Source organism: Arachis duranensis, chromosome 4 (assembly GCF_000817695.3).
Source record: "Arachis duranensis cultivar V14167 chromosome 4, aradu.V14167.gnm2.J7QH, whole genome shotgun sequence".
Lineage (NCBI taxonomy): Eukaryota > Viridiplantae > Streptophyta > Magnoliopsida > Fabales > Fabaceae > Arachis > Arachis duranensis.
In genome coordinates, this window is record NC_029775.3 from 119,671,741 (window position 1) to 119,691,312 (window position 19,572).

Below are 19,572 nucleotides of genomic sequence, written 5' to 3' on the forward strand. Positions count from 1 at the left end.
TCTTTACATTTGTGGTTTGTATTTAATTAACTCCTAAACTATAGTTTAAGTAAAACCACACCTTAAGTAAAAGATAGCCAAGTTAGAAAAAAAAAATTAAATTTTACATAAAATCTGAAGAATAAATTAAATATGTAAAAATTTAAAATCAGAACAAATAGAAAAATTGTTGGAGCTAGTAAAAATTTTATAAAGTCAATTAAGCTTTTAAAATTATAATATCTAAAAATTTAATAAACTTTCTCATTGAGAAAAATCGTAACAACAATTAAATGTAGCCGTACAACGTTACCCTAAAGATAAAGCATGCAAAATAAACCTCAAAAACCAAACTTACACTTCAAGAACACAACATTATCAAATACGTAACAGTTAACTAACATATACTCTCCTATATTAAAATTTTGCAACATGCTACATCAAATCCTAAATTCTTATATCCATCCACCAATGAATAACTTGAAATCTATCAATGTTTCATTTGAAACCCATCAAACACAACCTCCTAGTAGATCTTCTATCCAAATCCTAGATTCATCAATCCAAAGTCTAATAAGATCATGGCAAAGAAGGCAAAGGTGGCTACATGTTTTCGCCACATCAATTCAACACCAACAAGTTATGAACAATAATGCACCATGGAGGAACCATTTGGCCAATTTCCTACAATCAAATTGGGTTCATTTGTTTTCAATCTCATTGCTCATTGTGGACCTCATCATCACAATTCTTGAGCTATCTTCATCTTTGGTTTCACCATGTCATCAACAAAGGGTGAACAAGGTAGATAAACTTGGTCTACATTGGATTGGAATTAGTATCCTTAGTTTACTTTCGTTAAAGTCTATGGCTTTGCTAGTGGGGTTAGGCTCCTCATTCTTTAAGCATTTTGGGTATGTTATGGATGGAGTTGTGACCATTGTGGCTCTGTTTTTGGAAGTGTTTCTTGAGAGAAAAGGAGGTAGTTTATTGATTGTAGTGAGTTTGTGGCGTGTGATTAGAGTGGTGGAGAGTGTATATGAGTTAAGTGATGAAACAATTGAAGCTCAAATTGAAGGTATAGTTTGTCAATTTGAGGCACTCAAAGAAGAGAACATGAGGCTCTTAGAAACAATCCAAGAAAAAGCTCAAGAAGGATTTGGATAAATGTAGGCATTGAATTTGAAGCCCCCCAACCAAATCATGAATTCAAGAAATTTTGATGTTCACATTGTGACCTATTTATTGGTTAAAGGCATTTTCAATTCTCCATCAATGACTATTGTTGGGGACTCAAAAGTAATAGAAGAAATATACTATTTGTATTTATCTTTATTGTAGACTACTTGTATGAAATTTATATGAGAAATGAGATGAGGGTTTTACATCTTATCTGAAAATAAAAAAGCGCTTATCAATTCAATATATAAAATAAGGATAATGCTAGATGCAGGAAGGATCCAGACATTTTAAAATGACGGGGCGAATTTTAGACGAATTTTTTAATTTTTTATTATATTTTTTTATTTCATAAAAACAATTTAGACATAATATAGAAGAAACATAACAATATTAATAGTATATTATAAAATTATAAAATATCAATAATTTATAATATGTTTAGTTAAAAAATTATCATATATCTTATTAATTGAAAAATTTATAAAAAAATTATAAACTATTAATTATGTAAAAGACACAGTATTTTTATAGAATATTTTTATAATTTTTTTAACAATATAAATTTAAAAGAAAAATCAGTATTTTTTATAAGAAAAGAACATTTAAAATATACAATGTGATTATCAAAACATAACTAGGTAAGTTATTATTAATATTTTATATAATAATATAAATGTTAAATATGTTAATATTAAAAACAAATAAATTTTTTTAAAAATATATATAGAGATGATTATATAAAAGCTAATTTAAAAGGTACAAAGACTCGAGAGTATGATATTAAATTGATTAAATAAAAAATATTAGTAAACAAAATAATTGAGACATAAATCCATTATTTAGTGAAAAATAATACATATACAAGTTATAACTACTAAATTACATAATATTTTTTATTTTTTTAGACACACATTTTATATATAAATATAGTTCTTTAAAATTTTGGGGGCGGGGGTGCTGAGGCCACTATTCACCCCCTTCCTAGATCCGTCTCTGGCTAGATGTACATTAAATTTAGTCATAAAAATCAACAATTGTACAAAATATTTTTAAATATTTTTATTTTATAATTGAAACCGAAGAAAATGGATTAGTTATAAATAAGAAAGTTGTGCAGTTTCTCATAATTTGTCTATAAGTTTGGTTACATGATATTTGTAATAACTTGTTCTTAATATTAATATGTAAATGATAAATTAAAATATTATTTTGATCATGATGGTTAAGACAGTAGTTAAGTGAAGAAATTATGGAGCTTGGAGATAGGAATGAAAAATTGCATATAAATATATGCTAGTGGACATGGAGATCCATGCTAATTGATAAGCTAACCCCAAAATCCAAACATCATGCAATCTAGGAAAAGAGAGCGGAAAAGTGCATGAAAAATGGCAAAGGATCACATACCATTTAAATGTCATACATCTAATCCAACAAAATGCTCTAATTTGGAATCTTAACAACTCCATTAGGAACAATGAACTTGTTCATTAAGTTACACGAGAGTGTACTATGAAAGGATAGCATTGACAAAATTTAGAAGCAGAGGAGTAGCAAAAAACATCTTGGATATGGAAAGGGATAGACGATGAAGTGTCATTTAATATTTTGCCATATATGATATTGTGAGATCACAGTTATCATTTACCTCAACATCTTGCAAGTTGTTTTCCAATTCATGAGAGGGTTCAACGACATGGACTTCTGCCAAGGTTGTCAAGGACCACAGTTGTTCCGGAAGCTCACACAATTTAGGACACTCCTTTATGAGCAGACGACGAAGGCGAGGCATTGCACCTTCCGCTAACACCCAACTTACAACTTTCACTTTCACCATTTTGAACACTTCAAGTTTAAGGAAATCTCGAGCGGCACAATCAAGAGGGTCTGATATGGTACCTTCTAATAGTTTCAAAGCTTGGAGGTTGGGAAGCTGTCCTAGAGCCTTCATGGAACTGGAGTCCACCTTACCAAACACTTTGATGGAAATCTTTGCAAGATTCAAAGGAAACATCATTGCATCTATTGAAAGATCTGAATGACAGCAATGTAGTTTCAGCTTATAAAGTTTGCTTAGATGCTGCAAACTCGATAATAATTCATGCCACGAACGACGTTTCTCCCTTGTAGGGTCCAACCATAAACTCAACCTTTTCAAGCTGGGAAATCTGCCGTCCCTGAATAGTAACGCTGTTGGTGTATCCAAATCCACTCCACTCAGAGTTTGAAGATTCCACATTGTTGTTCCTTTCTCATATTTTGGTAGACTCACAGTATCTGAGGAAATAGAGACATGTCTTAGTCGCTTGAGCTTCCAAAAATCATTCGGAATGCAACACGTGATCCAACCCCTTATATCCATGGTTTCTAAATTCAAAAGGCTCCATATACACTCAGGAGCTTTTCTTGGTTTAGAAGTTCGAGTTATTTTCAAGTACTTTAGGAAGATCATAAACTGAAAATTACTGGGTACAGGTAGAAAACGTGCTTTATTTCCCAAATGTAGCACTTGAACTGATTGGAAGTTTTTCAAAGCATCATCTGAATAATCCTTTCCAGCAAAGATGAACAAGGAACGAGTGCTTGATTGGTTAGTTTCCACTGAAGACATGTAAGAAGTTTCACTGCACAAGAAGGACAATCTTTGAGGGTTGCTTAGTGTATGGATATTGGACACTGTGCAAACCTCGAAAAACTTGTCAGCTTTGCTCAATACTATGCAAAGGTCACGGAAGAGATCATGGATTAGGCATGTTTTCATACCCCCATCACTCCTCCGTGTTGCCACATGTACCATGTTACGATCCACTAGCTCTTTTAAGAATTCCTCACCAACTTCTTCTGGTTCTGGAGCATTTGGTAATCCACTTTCTTGTGGTTGTATGAAACCTTCAGCCATCCATAATTGGATTAATTCCCTAGCAGGAATCTCAAAATCTTCAGGGTAGATACCAAGATATCTAAAGCATTGCTTCAGTTCTTCAGACAAGTTGTCATAGCTATGTTGTAGTACCTGCATGACTTGGGTCTCGTCCCTGGTGAGATGCCAGTGGATGCGCTCCTTAATTCCCAGCCACTCACTTTCCAACCTTTTCTTCTTGGCAACGACCCCTGCCATGGCAACAATAGCAAGTGGTAAACCTCCACAACTTTCAACAATTGATTTACCATGAGGCTCCAACTCAGAAGGACACTCTTTACCCGAAAACACCTTCTTGCAAAACAATTCCCAGCTTTCTTTTTCATCAAGGGGAGGAAGTTCGTAGCTTTTTGAGCCTGTAAAATTTGCCACCTGTTCATTACGACTCGTTATTAAAATTTTGCTACCAGGGCTTCCATTTGGAAAGGCTAATTTTAGAACATCCCATACTTCAGGTTCCCAAATATCATCAAGCACTATCAAGTACTTTTTCCCCTTCAGGTAATTTCTCACTTTCTTCTTTAGATCCTCCACTTCTAAATTTTGATATGCAGATGTGGACTTCATCAAAGATTGGATGAGCTTCAACAATACACCCCTTGGCTCGTAATCTTTGGAAACACGAGTCCATCCGCGGGTAGGGAACAAATTCTTGACCTCTTTATTGTTATAGATCTCTTGAGCAACAGTAGTCTTGCCCAATCCACCCATGCCAATGATGGATGTGACGTTAATGTTAGCATCATACAGCTGCTCTTTTACAAAGCTCCAGTGTTTTGTAAAGCCCACTACATCTCCTTCCTCTACATCATCTTCCTCAACCTGTCCAGCAACAAAATGGTACTTCTTAATCTCAACACCATTAGATAATCAATGCTCATCTAGCACACCTTCATGTCTTGTTGTTATAATGATCCTACTACCATGACCAAACCAATTTTCTCGTTGTGCTAATGACTTCAGTTGTTGGATTTTATCAACATCATCCAAAACCAGAAGAACTCTTTTTTGGCCTAGCCTATACATTATTTCAGAGGATCCTGTGAATGTGCTTCCGATCTTATACTTTACCTCCTCTCCCATCTCAGAAAGAAGCGTTTCTTGTAGATGTTCTAGACCACCACCACTTGCATTTGTTTTCTCACTGATATTAGAAAGAAAACTTGCAGTTGCAAAGCGAGGCCTAATCTTGTTATACAGCTCAGCAACAAATTGGCTTATTTCACCATCTCCATGAATTCCCAGCATCAAACAGGCAGCACAAGAATCAATCTGTAGAAGTGATTTTTCCACTTTTTCAAGTTCAGAATCACATCCAAGTGGATGGTCAATATACAAAGGCACGGGAGGAACTCTTTTCCTGACCTCTTCAACAATCTTGTCAATAGCCTCACCCCATGCTCTGCAAACAACATACATACACATTGTCTTTGTGTTAGAAACAAGAGACCAAACTAAAGAAAGTGTTTTTGTGTATTCAGTGTGAGAAAAAGTACAATGTACAAGGGTATATATAACTGCTAGTAGAATCAAAGTAATAAAGGCATAAAATCCTACAATTAATATACAGATACGCTATATAAATACAAATGATACTAATTGATCTAATTGGATACTAATTATTCTTAACATCCACCCTCAAACTCAAGTGGGAGCTAAGGATACCATCTTGAGTTTGGATAACAGAGTCCGAAAACGAGTCGGATGATGAGTCTTCGTGAAGATATCACTGTCTGATCCAGTGTTCCAACAGCAATGAGACGAACAGCATCAATAAGAATACGTTGCCGAACAAAGTGACAATCAATCTCAATGTGTTTGGTGCGTTCATGAAACACATCATTATGGGTAATCTGAATAGCACTACGATTGTCACAAAAAACATCAGTTGGGGATGACTGAGGAGCACCCAAATCTTCGAGAAGCCAACGAATCGAGATAACTTCAGCAGTGGTGTCAGCAAAAGCACGGTATTCAGCTTCTGTGCTTGATCGAGCAGTGAATGTTTGCTTCTTAGCTCGCCAGGAAATGAGAGAGTCGCCAAGAAACAAACAATAACCAGTAGTGGAACGACGATTAGTGGAATCACCAGCCCAATCAGCATCTGAGTACACCTGAAGGGATAAAGATGAATGGGCAGAAAAATAAAGGCCATGGAATAGGGTGCCTTTGATGTAGCGAAGAATGCGAAGAGCTGCCGCATAGTGAGTAGTACGAAGAGCTGACAAGAACTGGCTAAGGACATGAACCGGATAGGCGATGTCTGGTCTGGTGACAGTTAAGTAAACGAGTCCTCCAACTAGCTGTCATAAAGAGTAGGATTATCCAAAACAGTGCCATCCATAGGAGTAAATCGAACATTAGGCTCAAGAGGAGTAGACTCAGTGCGACTATCTGTAATTCCGGCTCGAGCAAGGAGATCTAAAGCATATTTAGCTTGAGAGAGATAGATGCCATCATCGGTGGATATGACTTCTAGACTAAGAAAGTAGCGGAGAGAACCAATATCTTTCATCTCAAAAGTATGCTGAAGGGATGCCTTGAGATCAGAGATACAATTAACATCATATCCAGTAATGATCATGTCATCAACATACAGAAGTATAAGAACAACTCCATGTTCGCTTTTAGGAATGAAGAGAGCATTCTCACGAGGGCTGCAAGTGAAACCAAGATTACATATGGTAGTGCTGAACTAGTCAAACCATTCACGAGGAGCTTGCTTAAGTCCATAGAGTGCTTTGCAAAGGAGACAAACTTTGCTAGAAGGACAAGGATAACCTAGAGGGGGTTTCATATAGACCGTCTTTTTCAAATCTCCATTAAGAAAAGCATTCTTCATGTCCATCTGACTGAGAGACCATTTTCTGACCGCAGCAATAGCTAGAAGAGCTCGAACAGATGTGAGCCGCGCAACAAGAGCAAAAGTCTCTTCGTAGTCAATACCATACTCTTGCATACAACCCTGAGCAACCAATCGTGCCTTATAACGGTCAATAGAACCATCAGAGCGAGTCTTGATCTTGTATACCCATCTACTTCCCACAACTTCCTGATTAGAAGGAGGATCAACCAAATCCCAAGTGTGTGCTTTTTCAAATGCTTGTATTTCTTCCTGCATTGCTTGTTGCCAATGTGGATTTGTGGAGGCTTCTCTAAATGACTTAGGTTCATGTTGATGAAGAATAGTAGAAAAACAATGATAATCAAGTAGATGAGGAGGGAGATTTCTTACCCTAGAAGAATGAGTGGGAGGAGGAGGCATAACAGTAGGAGCAGGATCGGCGTCCGGTCGGGAATCATTGGGGGATGGAGAAGGAGGAAGAACAGGAGGCTGTGGAGGGTGACTCGAGATATAACCTGTAGAATCATCACTAGGAAAGAGATCAACATTGGGGTTAGTGAAAAAAGGTGACTGAATAGAAGGAATGGACTCAAAGGAGGAGAACCGAGAAAACATGTGATGCTCCCAGAAAACAACATGACGAGATATACGAATACGTTTAGAGAGAGGATCCCAACAACGATAACCCTTGTGTTCAGTCCCATAACCAAGAAAACAACACATACGAGCCCGAGGTTCAAGTTTACTATGTTCATGAGGCTGAAGAAGAACAAAACAGACACAACCAAAAACTCGAAGAGAACTGTAATATAGAGAAGTATGATAAAGATGCTCAAAGGGAGTAACATTACCAAGAACAAAAGAAGGGAGTCTATTGATAATATGAACAGCAGTAAGAACAGCTTCACCCCAAGTCGTTCAGGACACAAAGAAGAAAGAAGCATGGCACGAACAGAGTCAAGAATGTGACGGTGTTACGTTCAGCTCGTCCATTTTGTTGAGACGTACCAGAACAAGAAAACTCAGACAAAGTATCATGTTCTACAAGGAAGGTTAAAAGTTTGGAATCATGGTATTCCATAGCATTATCGCGTCGAAAAACCTTAATGACCTTGGAAAATTGAGATTTAATCATAGTGGTAAAGTTAATATAAATCTGAGGTAACTCATGGCGATTAGTAATCAATTAAACCCAAGTAAAACGTAAATAATCATTAATAAAAATGACAAAGTATCAAACTCCGCCCATAGAAGCAGTGGGAGCGCGCCCCCAAAGATCAGAGTGAATGAGATCAAAAGGAGAGCAAGCAAGAGAGGAATTATTGTGAAAAGATAAAGCAGGTTGTTTGGCAATTTGACAAGAAATGCAATCAAAAGATTCATTAGGAACCTGACCCAAAACAACAAGAGGACGCAATTTTTCTAAGGAGCTGTGGGCAAGACGTTGATGCCATAAATGAAAAGTAGATGGAGAGGAAGCAGCACAGAGATTTGGTACAGGAGGAATATGGAGGTTTTCCAGTTCAAACAACTTTCCGACCTTACGTCCAGTCCCAATGATTTGTCCCGTTCGACGATCATGTACACGACAACCAGAAATAAGGTTAAAATTTAACTTGGGAATATAGTAAGTATCAGGAAGATCAAGAGTTGACTGGGAGATAGAACATTTGTGCGTTGCATGCAAGAGGGAACCATTAGCAATATTGACAGAAGGTGCATTTGTAGTGGTAGACAGAGACGAGAAAAGATCACGCAGTGGAGACATGTGATTAAAGCAACCTGAGTCAAAATACCATTTAGAATTACCTGGAGGAGTCGAAAAAGTAGCAGGGGTATTACCAGAAAGGGTGATAAGATGTTGAAGAAGAGACGCAATATCAGATAGAGAGATAGCAGAAGCAGGCACAGTCTTGGAGAAGGTGAGACGAGAATGATTCTTGAGTTGATCAGGACGTGGTGGGCGAGTAGGACAGGTAGTAATTAAATGTCCCGAGAGCTTGCAATAATGGCAGAACGGTTGTGAGCAATGGTAGCTAATATGACCTTTCTGATAGCATATACGACATTCAACAGAGGGACAGTTGGAGAAGTGGTGCCCAGAACAGTTACAGTTTCGACAGAAGTTATCCTTTCTGTCTGTGGCGGAAAAAACATTTGATTTTTCCATAATAGTAGTCACAGAGATAAAAGGGAGGAGAGAAAACTGCAATTTCGGAACAGAAAATGAAAAATCTGACGGCAAAATCGGAAAGAGCTCACCAAAAAATATTAGGGAGGGTCCCACGGCCTGCCACGTCAGAGCGTGGCTGGAGGAGGAGAACACGTCAGCAGCTGATAAGGCGTGGAGATGGCAGCGGGTCGCGAATGGGATCGGGTTGGGCGCGTGTTGAACAGGGATCCGTGGAGAAAACTGTCTGACACGTGGCGTGACGGAAGCCGTTGATCTGGGGCGCTGATCCAACGGCACTGGAGGCGTCTGGAAGGAGAAGAGCTTCAATCGGACAGGGATCTTTAAGCGGCGCGTGGCGGCGCGTCTGGCGTGGTCTGGCGATGATTCCGGTGGCGTTGGAAACTTAGCAACGAGGAGAAGGCAAGGGTGGCGGCGGTGACGAACTAAAGCATCGGGAAGGAGTCGAAAAGTGAGCACAAAGTATTGCTCGGAAACAAACGGACGGCGACCTTCAGACGGCGCGTGGCAGCGCGTGCAGTGGTTTTCGGCGACGAGGCTGGACTCGTTGAACTTGCAACGACAAGACGAAGGCGGTGGTAAAGACGGTGACAAACCAAAGCGTCGGAAAAGGAGCGAAAAGAGAGACCAAAGAACACTGCTAGAAATGGAAAAAACAAAGGACTATGAACGAATTTTCATGGAAAAAAAAAGAGAACCTAAGCTCTGATACCATGTTAGAAAAAAGAGACCAAACTAAAGAAAGTGTTTTTGTGTATTATTCAGTGTGAGGAAAAGTACAACATACAAGGGTATATATAGCTGCTAGTAGAATCAAAGTAATAAAGGCATAGAATCCTACAATTAATATACAGATACGCTATATAAATACAAATAATACTAATTGATCTAATTGGATACTAATTATTCTTAACACTTTGTATTTTAATTTTTTCTTCTTTTATACGAATTTATAAACTACCAATAGACAAATGAATCATACAACCAACAAGACAAATCTCCGATCATTTATCTTGATGAAAAGATATGAAAGTTATTGCTGTTGAATTTGGAAAACTCCAAATTATTATGATGATCAAACATTGTTAAAAATTATTATTAGGAATTATTAATTTGATTTTGGGTTCAAATTATTTGATAAATAATTCCTATTTTTTATGCAAAATTTTGATCATTGGCCATAAGCAACAAAAAGTCCAAAATGTTGACAAACAATCTGCCTTTGGTTTCCCATGGTATCCCTCAACCCGACAGGTCAAGGGCTAATCCGTCACAGATCTGAGCTCCATTTAAGGGTCTGCCGCTGGCCAATGGGTTGCTGCATGCACAAGGCAGGATTCGAACCCCCGACACTTGCTTAAGCGGACGAGTGAGTGACCACTCGACCAACCCAAGTTGGTTTGTGGCTGATATATTTAATGGTTAACAAATGTGAATTGGGCCAGGAAATTATAGAACAGTCCAAAACCTTGTGTTGAAAGACCAATTTTCTCATGGTCCAAATTTGAAAAGAAAAAGAAAGGAAAGAGAAGTGGTTCGGTTACCCACTCCTCTCTTTTGGTGGAATTCAAATTCAATTAACTTGGTTTAATTGCATTGGTAACAGGAAAGAGAAAATTTACATTGATTTGATAGCTTTCAATGTCTCACAGGTTACAATGCATAAGGATAGGAAGTGGATTTTAATTGATTTTAATTTCACTCATTACTTCCAAAGTTTCTTTTTCTTCTCTCTCTTCTCTCTCTTGTTTTGGTGTGTCACTTCCATTAGGAAAAGAAAATGGAAGAAGTTATCAGAGGTAGAAGCAGAAAAGCTATGAACAAGCAAGCGGCCAAGGTGATGATGGCCCTTGCAAAAAGAAGATCTACAGCATAGCGTGGCTAAGATTTTTGCCACTAAGGGCAAGATGTAGAGAAGAAGTTTCAAGATCTCCATGCCAAAAATGGTAGCAATCCGTTTCGGTCAGAGAAGAAGATCTCTGAAGTGAAACTCGTTTCCACTTTTGTTTATCCATCACAGAAGGTAGCTACAGAGGCTACGTGGAGGAGGAAGCAAAAATGGAACAGATAGAACTGTCAAGGATCAAGAGTTCATCAAGGGTCAGAATTCCTTCTTGGGGACTAAGTCAAGATTGAAGGCTCAGATTGATGAAACTTGATGAGAAGGGATGAGAGAGAGGTAATTGCATGTCAATTTGCTTTCGGTTTTCCCTCTCCTCTCTCTCTGACTGAACCGGCCTTTTGGATTGAAGAAGAAGAAGTTGGCTCGATTTAACCATTTTAACCTTGGAAGCTTCCCCTTCTATAATAAGGGTGAACGGCCAAGGCTTGAGACAAGGAGAAAAAGCACAGAGTTCTCATAGCTACCCAAGCTAACAGAAGTTCTTCTCCTTCAATGGGTTTTATTTTGTATTTTCTTTAGTTTTGTCTGTCTGAGTCTCATGGTAAAAGGCAAACAGAGTGAGGTTTGTAAGAAAAATCCAGTGAAAGGAAAAAGGCAAAGAGTACAAAATTAAAGAAAAAGCCATAGATGTCCAGGAGTTCCTTTATACATCTATTTGTTGTATATCATGATTTTGTGGGAATCCCCTTACAAGTTAGGTTAGCACTTAGCAGTTGAAAGCTTGGTAGGTGACCAAGTCAAGTTCAGTGTTGGGAATAGATTCTGGACTTGTCCCAGATAGAAATGGTAGTTCTTAGGGAGAATTGGTGTTTATAATCAAGATGATTATAGTAAAATTCCGTCACTGTTGTGATGGAGACTGGATGTAGGCTGCATTGCACCTAGCAGCTGAACCAGGATACTTCTTGGTGTGATTCTCTCTTTCTCTTCTACTCCATTTCTGTTTCTGATGCGTAGGAGACAAAATTGAAAAATATCTCCTCACGGGTTACGAGACAAAAAGAAAATATCTTTTCACTAGTGACGAGACAAAAAACAGAAATATCTCCTAAAGCATTCTAAAAGGCAGCAAGTGTTACTCAGCAAAAAAAAGGGACTAAGATTCAACCCGCTTCTCTTAGCCATTGATTACCATCAACTGCTATGTCCAAAACTTTTGTCTCTTTGAGAATCAAAACAAAAAAAAGCTCATAATTGGACTCTTAGAAAAATGAAATGTTCTAACTTTTTTAAAAATTAATGTAATAAAATACTGATTAAAAGAATAATTTAAAAGATAGTTAGTTGTGGTGGTAAAGTTACTACTCACATGTTCTTATTGACGCATAGTCCACTTTTATTGCCTACTGCAGACAAGGCTGACTTCCATGATTCCAACTTGTGATTGTATCTGCCTTTATTTTCATGATTAGTCATGGCTTTTCCATAACTTTTTTTCTGGTACTTCAGATCTGCTGGTTGCACATAGAAAAATATTGGTAACACTGTTTGCTTACTTCCGCTGTTGGAACATTGCATGATCTTGACGAGTTCATCAAGGCACCACATGGAAGTTGGATACTTGGCACAGAGTACAAGAATTGACATCCTTGATCTTTCAATTGCTTCCAAAAGAGCGCCTTCGATCTCCTCACCTATTCTGAGCTTCTCGCTATCTCTGAAAGTCTCGATTCTTTCGTTGACCAAAGCACGATAGAGTGCGTCTGTGAATTTGAATCTTGTGTCACCTCTAAAGCTCAGGAAAACATCATACTTGAAAGGTGAAGATGGTGTAGCAGTTGCACCCTGATCTGATGATGAACCTGCCATGGTAACAGTCTCTGGAAGTTTTTGCGATAATGCTACGCTTAATCGTAATTGGAATAATAATCACGAGTTAATACTTAATAGTAATTTACACTTACATTATGTATGTTTGTATAATTAAAAGATACAATAGTTATATGACTTATGAGTAGTGCTCGTTTTTTGGTCGCTGCTTTATGCATTATTTATTTGCTAGCTGCTACCAAGAAGCTGCTTTCGTCTCGTGGATTATTGATTGACATTGACTTGGAGAATGCATGTGAAGTCCACATATATTTGATTCTAGAAGACCTCTAATAATTCCTTTGTATTAAGTATTCATTTTTTGACTTGAAATAGTGAACAAAGTATAATATAATTAGGCGATAACTAATTGCTCATACAGATATTACTATTAAAAAAACAATATACTTCTTTTTTTACAACTTAATAGAACATATATTAATAATAGAAGTAAAAATGAAGATTAGGTAAAGTCATTAGTGTTGGTGGGTTCCAACTCAAAAGTGAGTTTCACAAGTCACAACTTAAAAATAAATAAATGAAAAGACAAACAAAGAATAAAAGGAATAAAAAATAGTAAAACACAATACTAGTAATAGAGTAGTGTTACTTATATGACAATTATAACAGTGTAAAAATCAGTTATGTGAGTCACAGTCTTGATTTCTTGGATTCTTGCATAACAAGACATTACTGATTTATATATATATATATATATATATATAGTTGAATCTTAGTTTTTTTTTATGATTACAACTTTTGCTTCTCAAAGGTATTTAGAAGATATTTTTGTTTTTGTCTCGTATCGAATTAAGAGACACTTTAGTTTTTATTTTCTGATTAACAGAAACAGAAAATGGAGTAGAGGAAAAGAAATAATATCATATGTATCCTGGTTCAGCTACTCAGTGCAATGTAGCCTACATTCAGTCTCCATCACAACAATGATGGAATCCAGTCTCCATCACAACAATGATGGAATTTCACTATCTTTTCACAAGATTACAAACACTAATTTCTCCTTAGGAACTACCCATTCCTATTTGGAACAAATTCAGATTCTAATCTAATCTGAATTTGATTAGGACTCAACTCTAGCTTTCAACTTCAAAGTGCCAATCCAGTTTGATGCGGGTTTTTTGTAGGGCGGGGCGGGGTCGGTAGAGCAAAAACCCGCTCCTACCCGCCCCGTTGCCACCCCTACCCTAAAGGTAAAGCATGCAAAATAACCCTCAAAAACTAAACTTGCACTTCAAGAACACAACATTATCAAATACGAAACAGTTAACTAACATATACTCCTATATTAAAACTTTGCAACATGCTACATCAAATCCTAAACTTACACTATTTCTCAATATTCTTATATCCATCCACCAATAAATAACTTGATATCTATCAATGTTTCATTTGAAACCCATCAAACACAACCTCCTAGTAGGTCTTCTATACAAATCCTAGATTCATCACTCCAAAGTCTAATAAGATCATGGCAAAGAAGGCAAAGGTGGCTAAATGTTTTCGCCACATCATCATCATCATCTCAACACCAAGAAGTTATGAATAATAATGAACTTGTTCATTGTTTTACATGAGAGTGATGAGAGTACTATGAAAGCACAGCATTGACAAAATTTCGAAGCAGACGAAGCAGGAAAAAAAAAACAAAAACAAAAACTAGACATTGAAAATGGAAAGGGATGGAGGATGAAGTGTTATTTAATGTTTTTCGGCATATGATATTGTGAAATCACAGTTGTCATTTACCTCAACATCTTTCAAGCTGTTTTCTAATTCATCCGAGGGATCAATTACCCGCACTTCTGCTAAGGTTGTCAAGGATCACAGTTGTTCTGGAAGCTCACTCAATTCGGAACAGCTCCATATGACCAGAATTCGAAGGCGAGGCATTGCATCTTCCTCTAACATCCAACGTTGGACTTGTACTTTAAACATTTTCAAATATTGAAAATATAGACATGCCTTAGTTTCTTGAGCTTCCAAAAGTTATTTGGAAAGCAAAATGTCATCCAACGTTTCTAAATTTGGAAGGCTCCAAATACACTGAGGAACAGTTCTCAAGTGCCTAGTTTTCCCTATTTTCAAGTACTTTAGGAAGATCATTGCCTCCAAATTACAGGGTATACGTTGAAAACATGCTTGTCCTCCCAAATATAGCACTTGAACTGATTGGAAGTTTTCTAAAGAATCATTTGAATAATCGTCACCAGCAAAAAAGAACAAAGATCGAGTGCTTGATTCAACTGAAGGCATACAGGACTTTTCTTTGCACAACAAGGATAATCTTTGAGGTTTGCTTAGAGTACGGATATTGGACCCTCTGCAAACCTCGAAAAACTTTGATGGTTTCAGTGGCTAAGAGAAGGGGGTTGAATCTTAGCCCCCTTTTTCGAAGCTAACACTTGCTGACCTTCAGAAGAGACTTTTCTGTTTTTGCTCGTCACTGGACACGAGCAACTCAGTTTTGTCTCGTCACTTGGCACGAGATAATTCTGGCTTTTGCTCCTGTGTAGTTGAAAACAGAAATGGAGTAGAAGGAGAAGAAGATTGCACCAAGATGTATCCTGGTTCGGCTGCTAAGTGCAGTGCAACCTACATCCAGTCTCCATCACAAACATGATGGAATTTCACTATAATCAATCTGATTACAACTTGTAAAGTGCTAACCCAACTTACAAGGGGATTCCCACAGAATCATGATACACAACATAGATGAACAAAGGAACTCTCAGACATCTATGGCTTTTTCTTTTAATTTTGCACTCTCTGCCTTTTTCCGCTCTATGGCTTTTTCATACAAACCTCACTTGTTTGCCTTTTTTCCATGAGACTCAAGACATGACAAAATTAAACAGAAAATTACAAAACAGAATACATTGAAGGAGAAGAGAAATCTGTTAGCTCAGGTAGCTCTGAGAACTCTGTGCCTTGCACTCTCAAACTTTCTCCTTGCTTCAAACAGTGGTTGTTCCCCCTTTTTAAAGAAACAGGAAAGCCTCCACACTTGAAGCCAAAACCGAACCAACTTTCTTCCTCCTTCAACAAACACAGAACCGGTTCGGCCACTCAAAGAGAGAAGAGATAACCATGCATTAACCAACATGCAATTACCTCTAGTCCTTTCTTGATCATCAACCTTCATCAATCCGGGCTCTCCATCCTTGGCTTCCTCTCCAAGATGGATTTCTGGCCCTTGATGCCTCATGATGATGATGACTTCATCTGCTTCAATCTCTGCCTTCAACCATCACTTCGCCACTCTAGCTACTCCCTGTGGTGGTTGGTCAGATTCGAAGACAAGCCATGCTTCAAGAATCTCCCTCTTGGCCGAATCTTCTTCTTCCATTTTGAGCATGAAAGGCTCAAGATTGCTTCACCAAATCTAACCACATTTGGTAAGCATCTTAGCCACAGCTCATCTTTCTTTTGGTATGTTTTCTTGCCATCATTAGCTTGATGGTCTTGATGCATGCATCTCTTTCCTTTTCTTCGTTGAAGAACACGGCATCCATTGTTTCCTGGACAAGGACCGAATAGAGAAGAAGAAAGAGATGAGAGAGAATGAAAAGAATCTGAATAAAAGCAAAGCAAAATGGTTAAGCAAATTAATTTGAATAGCTTGCTTTTACTCCCCTAACATAGAGTGGCGTGTTTGACATAATAGCCATCAATCACTTCAGCTGAATTTTTCTCTCTCATGTTCCCCATGCATTAATTAACAATGTAATAGATTTTGAAATCCATCACTTTGTTAGAGCTTGGTTCCGTTGGAAGCACTATGCTTTCATTTTCCTTTTGATTCGGACCAAACATGGAACCTATTCTCTTTAGTATAATTTGGGCTTGTGACAATATGATCAAAGCTGGCCCATTTGATAAGCATTTGCTTTCCTGATACAATTGTGTAGCGGATCAAGCATAGGAAGCAAATAAGAGAACTTTTGGTTGGGCTAGTAACATTAACATTTATTCTGGCCCATTAATATAAATTTCAGCCTTATAGTATAAAGCTTGTAGCAAGGCTGCTTATTGGGCTTAAGTCAGAAACTTATTTCCCGGCCCATCATAGAACCTGTAACAAAATTATTAATCAAAAATATGTTAAATGAGAATCAGATTAATAATTTTGTAATTAATTATTTTAACAATGTTTAGTCATCACAAATATTAATTTAGAGTTTTCCAAACTCATCAATCTCCCCCTTGATGACAAACATTATTAAAATTGAAATGGAAAGAAATTAAAAGATTGAGTAAGTAATACTCCCTTTGATTTGAATTTCTCCCCCTTTCAAAATGTTACATGGCTCCCCCTTAATATATGCTATTTTACCAAGGGAAGCATAAACCTGTAACATTTAAATCAAGCTTCAAGTAACAATGTTATTTAGCAGATTTTATAATGCTAAATTGCTTGATTTATGAGCAGTTTTAATTGATAATCAAAACTCATTTGATATCATAACTGATTTACTGCTCAAACCACAAAAAGTTTCCAAAATATTTTTCAAACATTTTCCTGTTTAGGATATCAGAGCAAATCAACATGATGAAAAATATTTGAAGACCAAAACAAGGCAGTTTTGATATGTTACACAATTAAAGGAACTGCCAAAAATAAATTTTTAAACCAACCAGTTTATCAATGATGAATCAATCAGCCATGCATCAAACATCATTATCAACCAAATGCTAAAATAGACTAATCATGATAAACAAATGTATTTCAAACAGCAATGATCATATGCAATCAACATGCATTCTTTGAACAAGGGTAATCATGAATTTTCAAAAATGGAAATTTCAACCCCTGTTTTTCCAGCCCCTGTTTCGTTCCAATTTCAATTTTGGAACCTAAATTTCCTCCCCCTTTTGTCATCAAAGGGGCACCTGCACAAACCATGATAAATATAGCAAAGAGTTCAAGATAAAATAGCAAAGGTGTATCACAGTCTTGATACAGCCGATTAGAAGTTCAAACATGATCCAAATAATACCAGAATTTACATAAAACATCAGATAGATTGTACTCCTGATTCAGAATCAGTATCCTGGTTACCATCTCCTTCTCCCTTTATGAATGAAACCTTGTTCTCAACATCTTCATTTGTGATATCAACTTTAAAATATTCAAAGATGCAGGTGAGAAACATCCCATATGGTAGATTAGGCCTTTTTGAACTCTTGACAGATTTCCACATGTGCCTTATCATAAGGTATGCAAATGATATTTGAGATGAAGTAATTAGTGCAAACAAGACAAGAAAGTCAGATACTGTTATCCAATGGCGTGGACCACTTTGTGGTATGAGAACATGAGATATGATCTTATAAAGAAGAATTGTCTTATCTGGACCCAGTTCTCTGAGAGTTGATGCCGTACCATCCATTTTGGAGAGACCTTCGCAGGTGTGATTTAAAGCCATCTGGTAGGTGATTCCAACATGTGAATCCCATTTCTTAGACATGTATGTTCTTGGTCCTTCTTCTTTGTAACCTAGGGCCATCCCTATGGTTCCAGTATCAAGAGTGATATGACTCTTCTTCACATATGAGTAGATTGTGCCATCAATAAGTCTCATGTTGGCATAGAACTCACAGACTAAGCATGGGTAAACTGGCTTCCGGATGTGAAGCAGAGGAGTCCATTGAAGATTATCAAATAGAGAGGAGACATTGATCCCTTTGTTGGAGAGTGAATCTAAGCTGACTAGATAGGTGGTACAGAGATCACGTTCTTTCATATCTTCATTGTGAAATTCATGGGAAGTACATGTGTCGAACCTGGATGGATCATAGTGAGAATGTGGCTTATGAAACCTTTTCTTGAAATCCCATGATTCCAAATTTGCTGGCTCCTTGGTGTCATTCAAAGCAATCCCTTTAAACTTCTGAGTGCCTTTTTCGGTTGTGTCCTTTTTGTTCATGATAATGAGATTGAAAGGGTAGAAGATGAGAGAGTGACTTGAACCGAATTGTGTGAGAGAAGATGGATGGAATAAATGTAGAATGAAAGGAGAATATGAGATAGTTAATGCACAAGGTGGGTAATTAATGACGAGGGTGGTTTCCAAAAGTTTGAAAAGATGGTTTCCTTATATCAAGGGATTAGTTGAAAAAGAGGGATTTGATTTGACTTATGCTTCTTCCAAAAGATATGATAAGACAATCAAGAGATTTTGTGGATATATTTTTCAAACAAAATGGAAAAATATCAAAACTGTTATGGTGGGGTCATGAAATTTTTGGTGGGGCCCATAAAATTTTGAATTCTGCGTTGCCTCCCCCTAGACCATAGCTCTTCCATTGTGCCATTTATTTTCATCTCGTCCAAACCTACGAGCAAAACAGAACAGAGTCACAAATTCACAGATTTTCAATAAAACTTAAATCAAACATTCCCAAACTTTTTCTCAATGTACAGAATCTGTCTTCACAGAGAGGTTTTGTAAAAATATCAGCAATTTGATCTTCAGATTTTACAAATTGAATATCAATAGTACCCTTTTGCACATGTTCCCTAATAAAGTGATATTTTATCTCAATGTGCTTAGTTCTTGAGTGCAGAACAGGATTTTTTGAAATGTTTATAGCACTCATATTATCACAAAATAAGGGTATACTATTGATTTTTAATTTGTAATCTTCCAATTGCGTTTTTAACCAAATTAATTGTGAGCAACAAGCAGATGCGGAAACATATTCGGCTTCAGCAGTGGATA

General features: G+C 37.1%; 3 protein-coding genes and 1 long non-coding RNA gene across 4 annotated transcripts in view; 1 reads left to right on the forward strand and 3 right to left on the reverse strand.

Moving 5' to 3' along the window:
• Window positions 1-450: 450 nt before the first annotated feature.
• LOC107486183 (uncharacterized) lies at window positions 451-1,263 on the forward strand. The gene has a single exon (XM_016106740.3). It carries the CDS (start codon window positions 451-453, stop codon window positions 1,144-1,146), a length of 696 nt encoding a protein of 231 aa, XP_015962226.3. The 3' UTR covers window positions 1,147-1,263.
• A 1,498-nt stretch (window positions 1,264-2,761) lies between these two features.
• The window catches only part of LOC110280612 (toMV resistance protein Tm-2(2)-like), a 28,990-nt gene continuing 12,179 nt past the window's right edge, over window positions 2,762-19,572 (reverse strand). Inside the window, exon 3 of the mRNA XM_021141738.2 lies at window positions 2,762-4,453. Within this exon, the coding sequence (XP_020997397.2) occupies window positions 2,762-4,453 (1,692 nt within the window). The remainder of the gene's footprint in view (window positions 4,454-19,572) is intronic.
• Window positions 4,532-12,508, reverse strand: LOC127746526 (TMV resistance protein N-like). Its single transcript, XM_052260057.1, has 2 exons — window positions 12,330-12,508; window positions 4,532-5,483 (listed from the first exon to the last, which is right to left on the reverse strand). Exons 1-2 carry the CDS (start codon window positions 12,434-12,436, stop codon window positions 4,952-4,954), a joined length of 639 nt encoding a protein of 212 aa, XP_052116017.1. The 5' UTR covers window positions 12,437-12,508; the 3' UTR covers window positions 4,532-4,951.
• The window catches only part of LOC127746527 (uncharacterized), a 10,744-nt gene continuing 3,837 nt past the window's right edge, over window positions 12,666-19,572 (reverse strand). The window contains exon 3 of the long non-coding RNA XR_008008206.1: window positions 12,666-12,822. This is a non-coding gene — a long non-coding RNA (uncharacterized LOC127746527). The remainder of the gene's footprint in view (window positions 12,823-19,572) is intronic.

Coding starts and splice junctions, on each gene's coding strand:
- LOC107486183 (XM_016106740.3), top strand. CDS start 451: ATGAATAACTTGAAATCTATCAATGTTTCATTTGAAACCCATCAAACA.
- LOC127746526 (XM_052260057.1), bottom strand. CDS start 12,436: ATGACTAATCATGAAAATAAAGGCAGATACAATCACAAGTTGGAATCA. Junction 5,484..12,329: donor CTATGCGTCAATAAGAACAT/GTGAGTAGTAAC, acceptor TGTTGTTTGCAG/AGCATGGGGTGAGGCTATTG.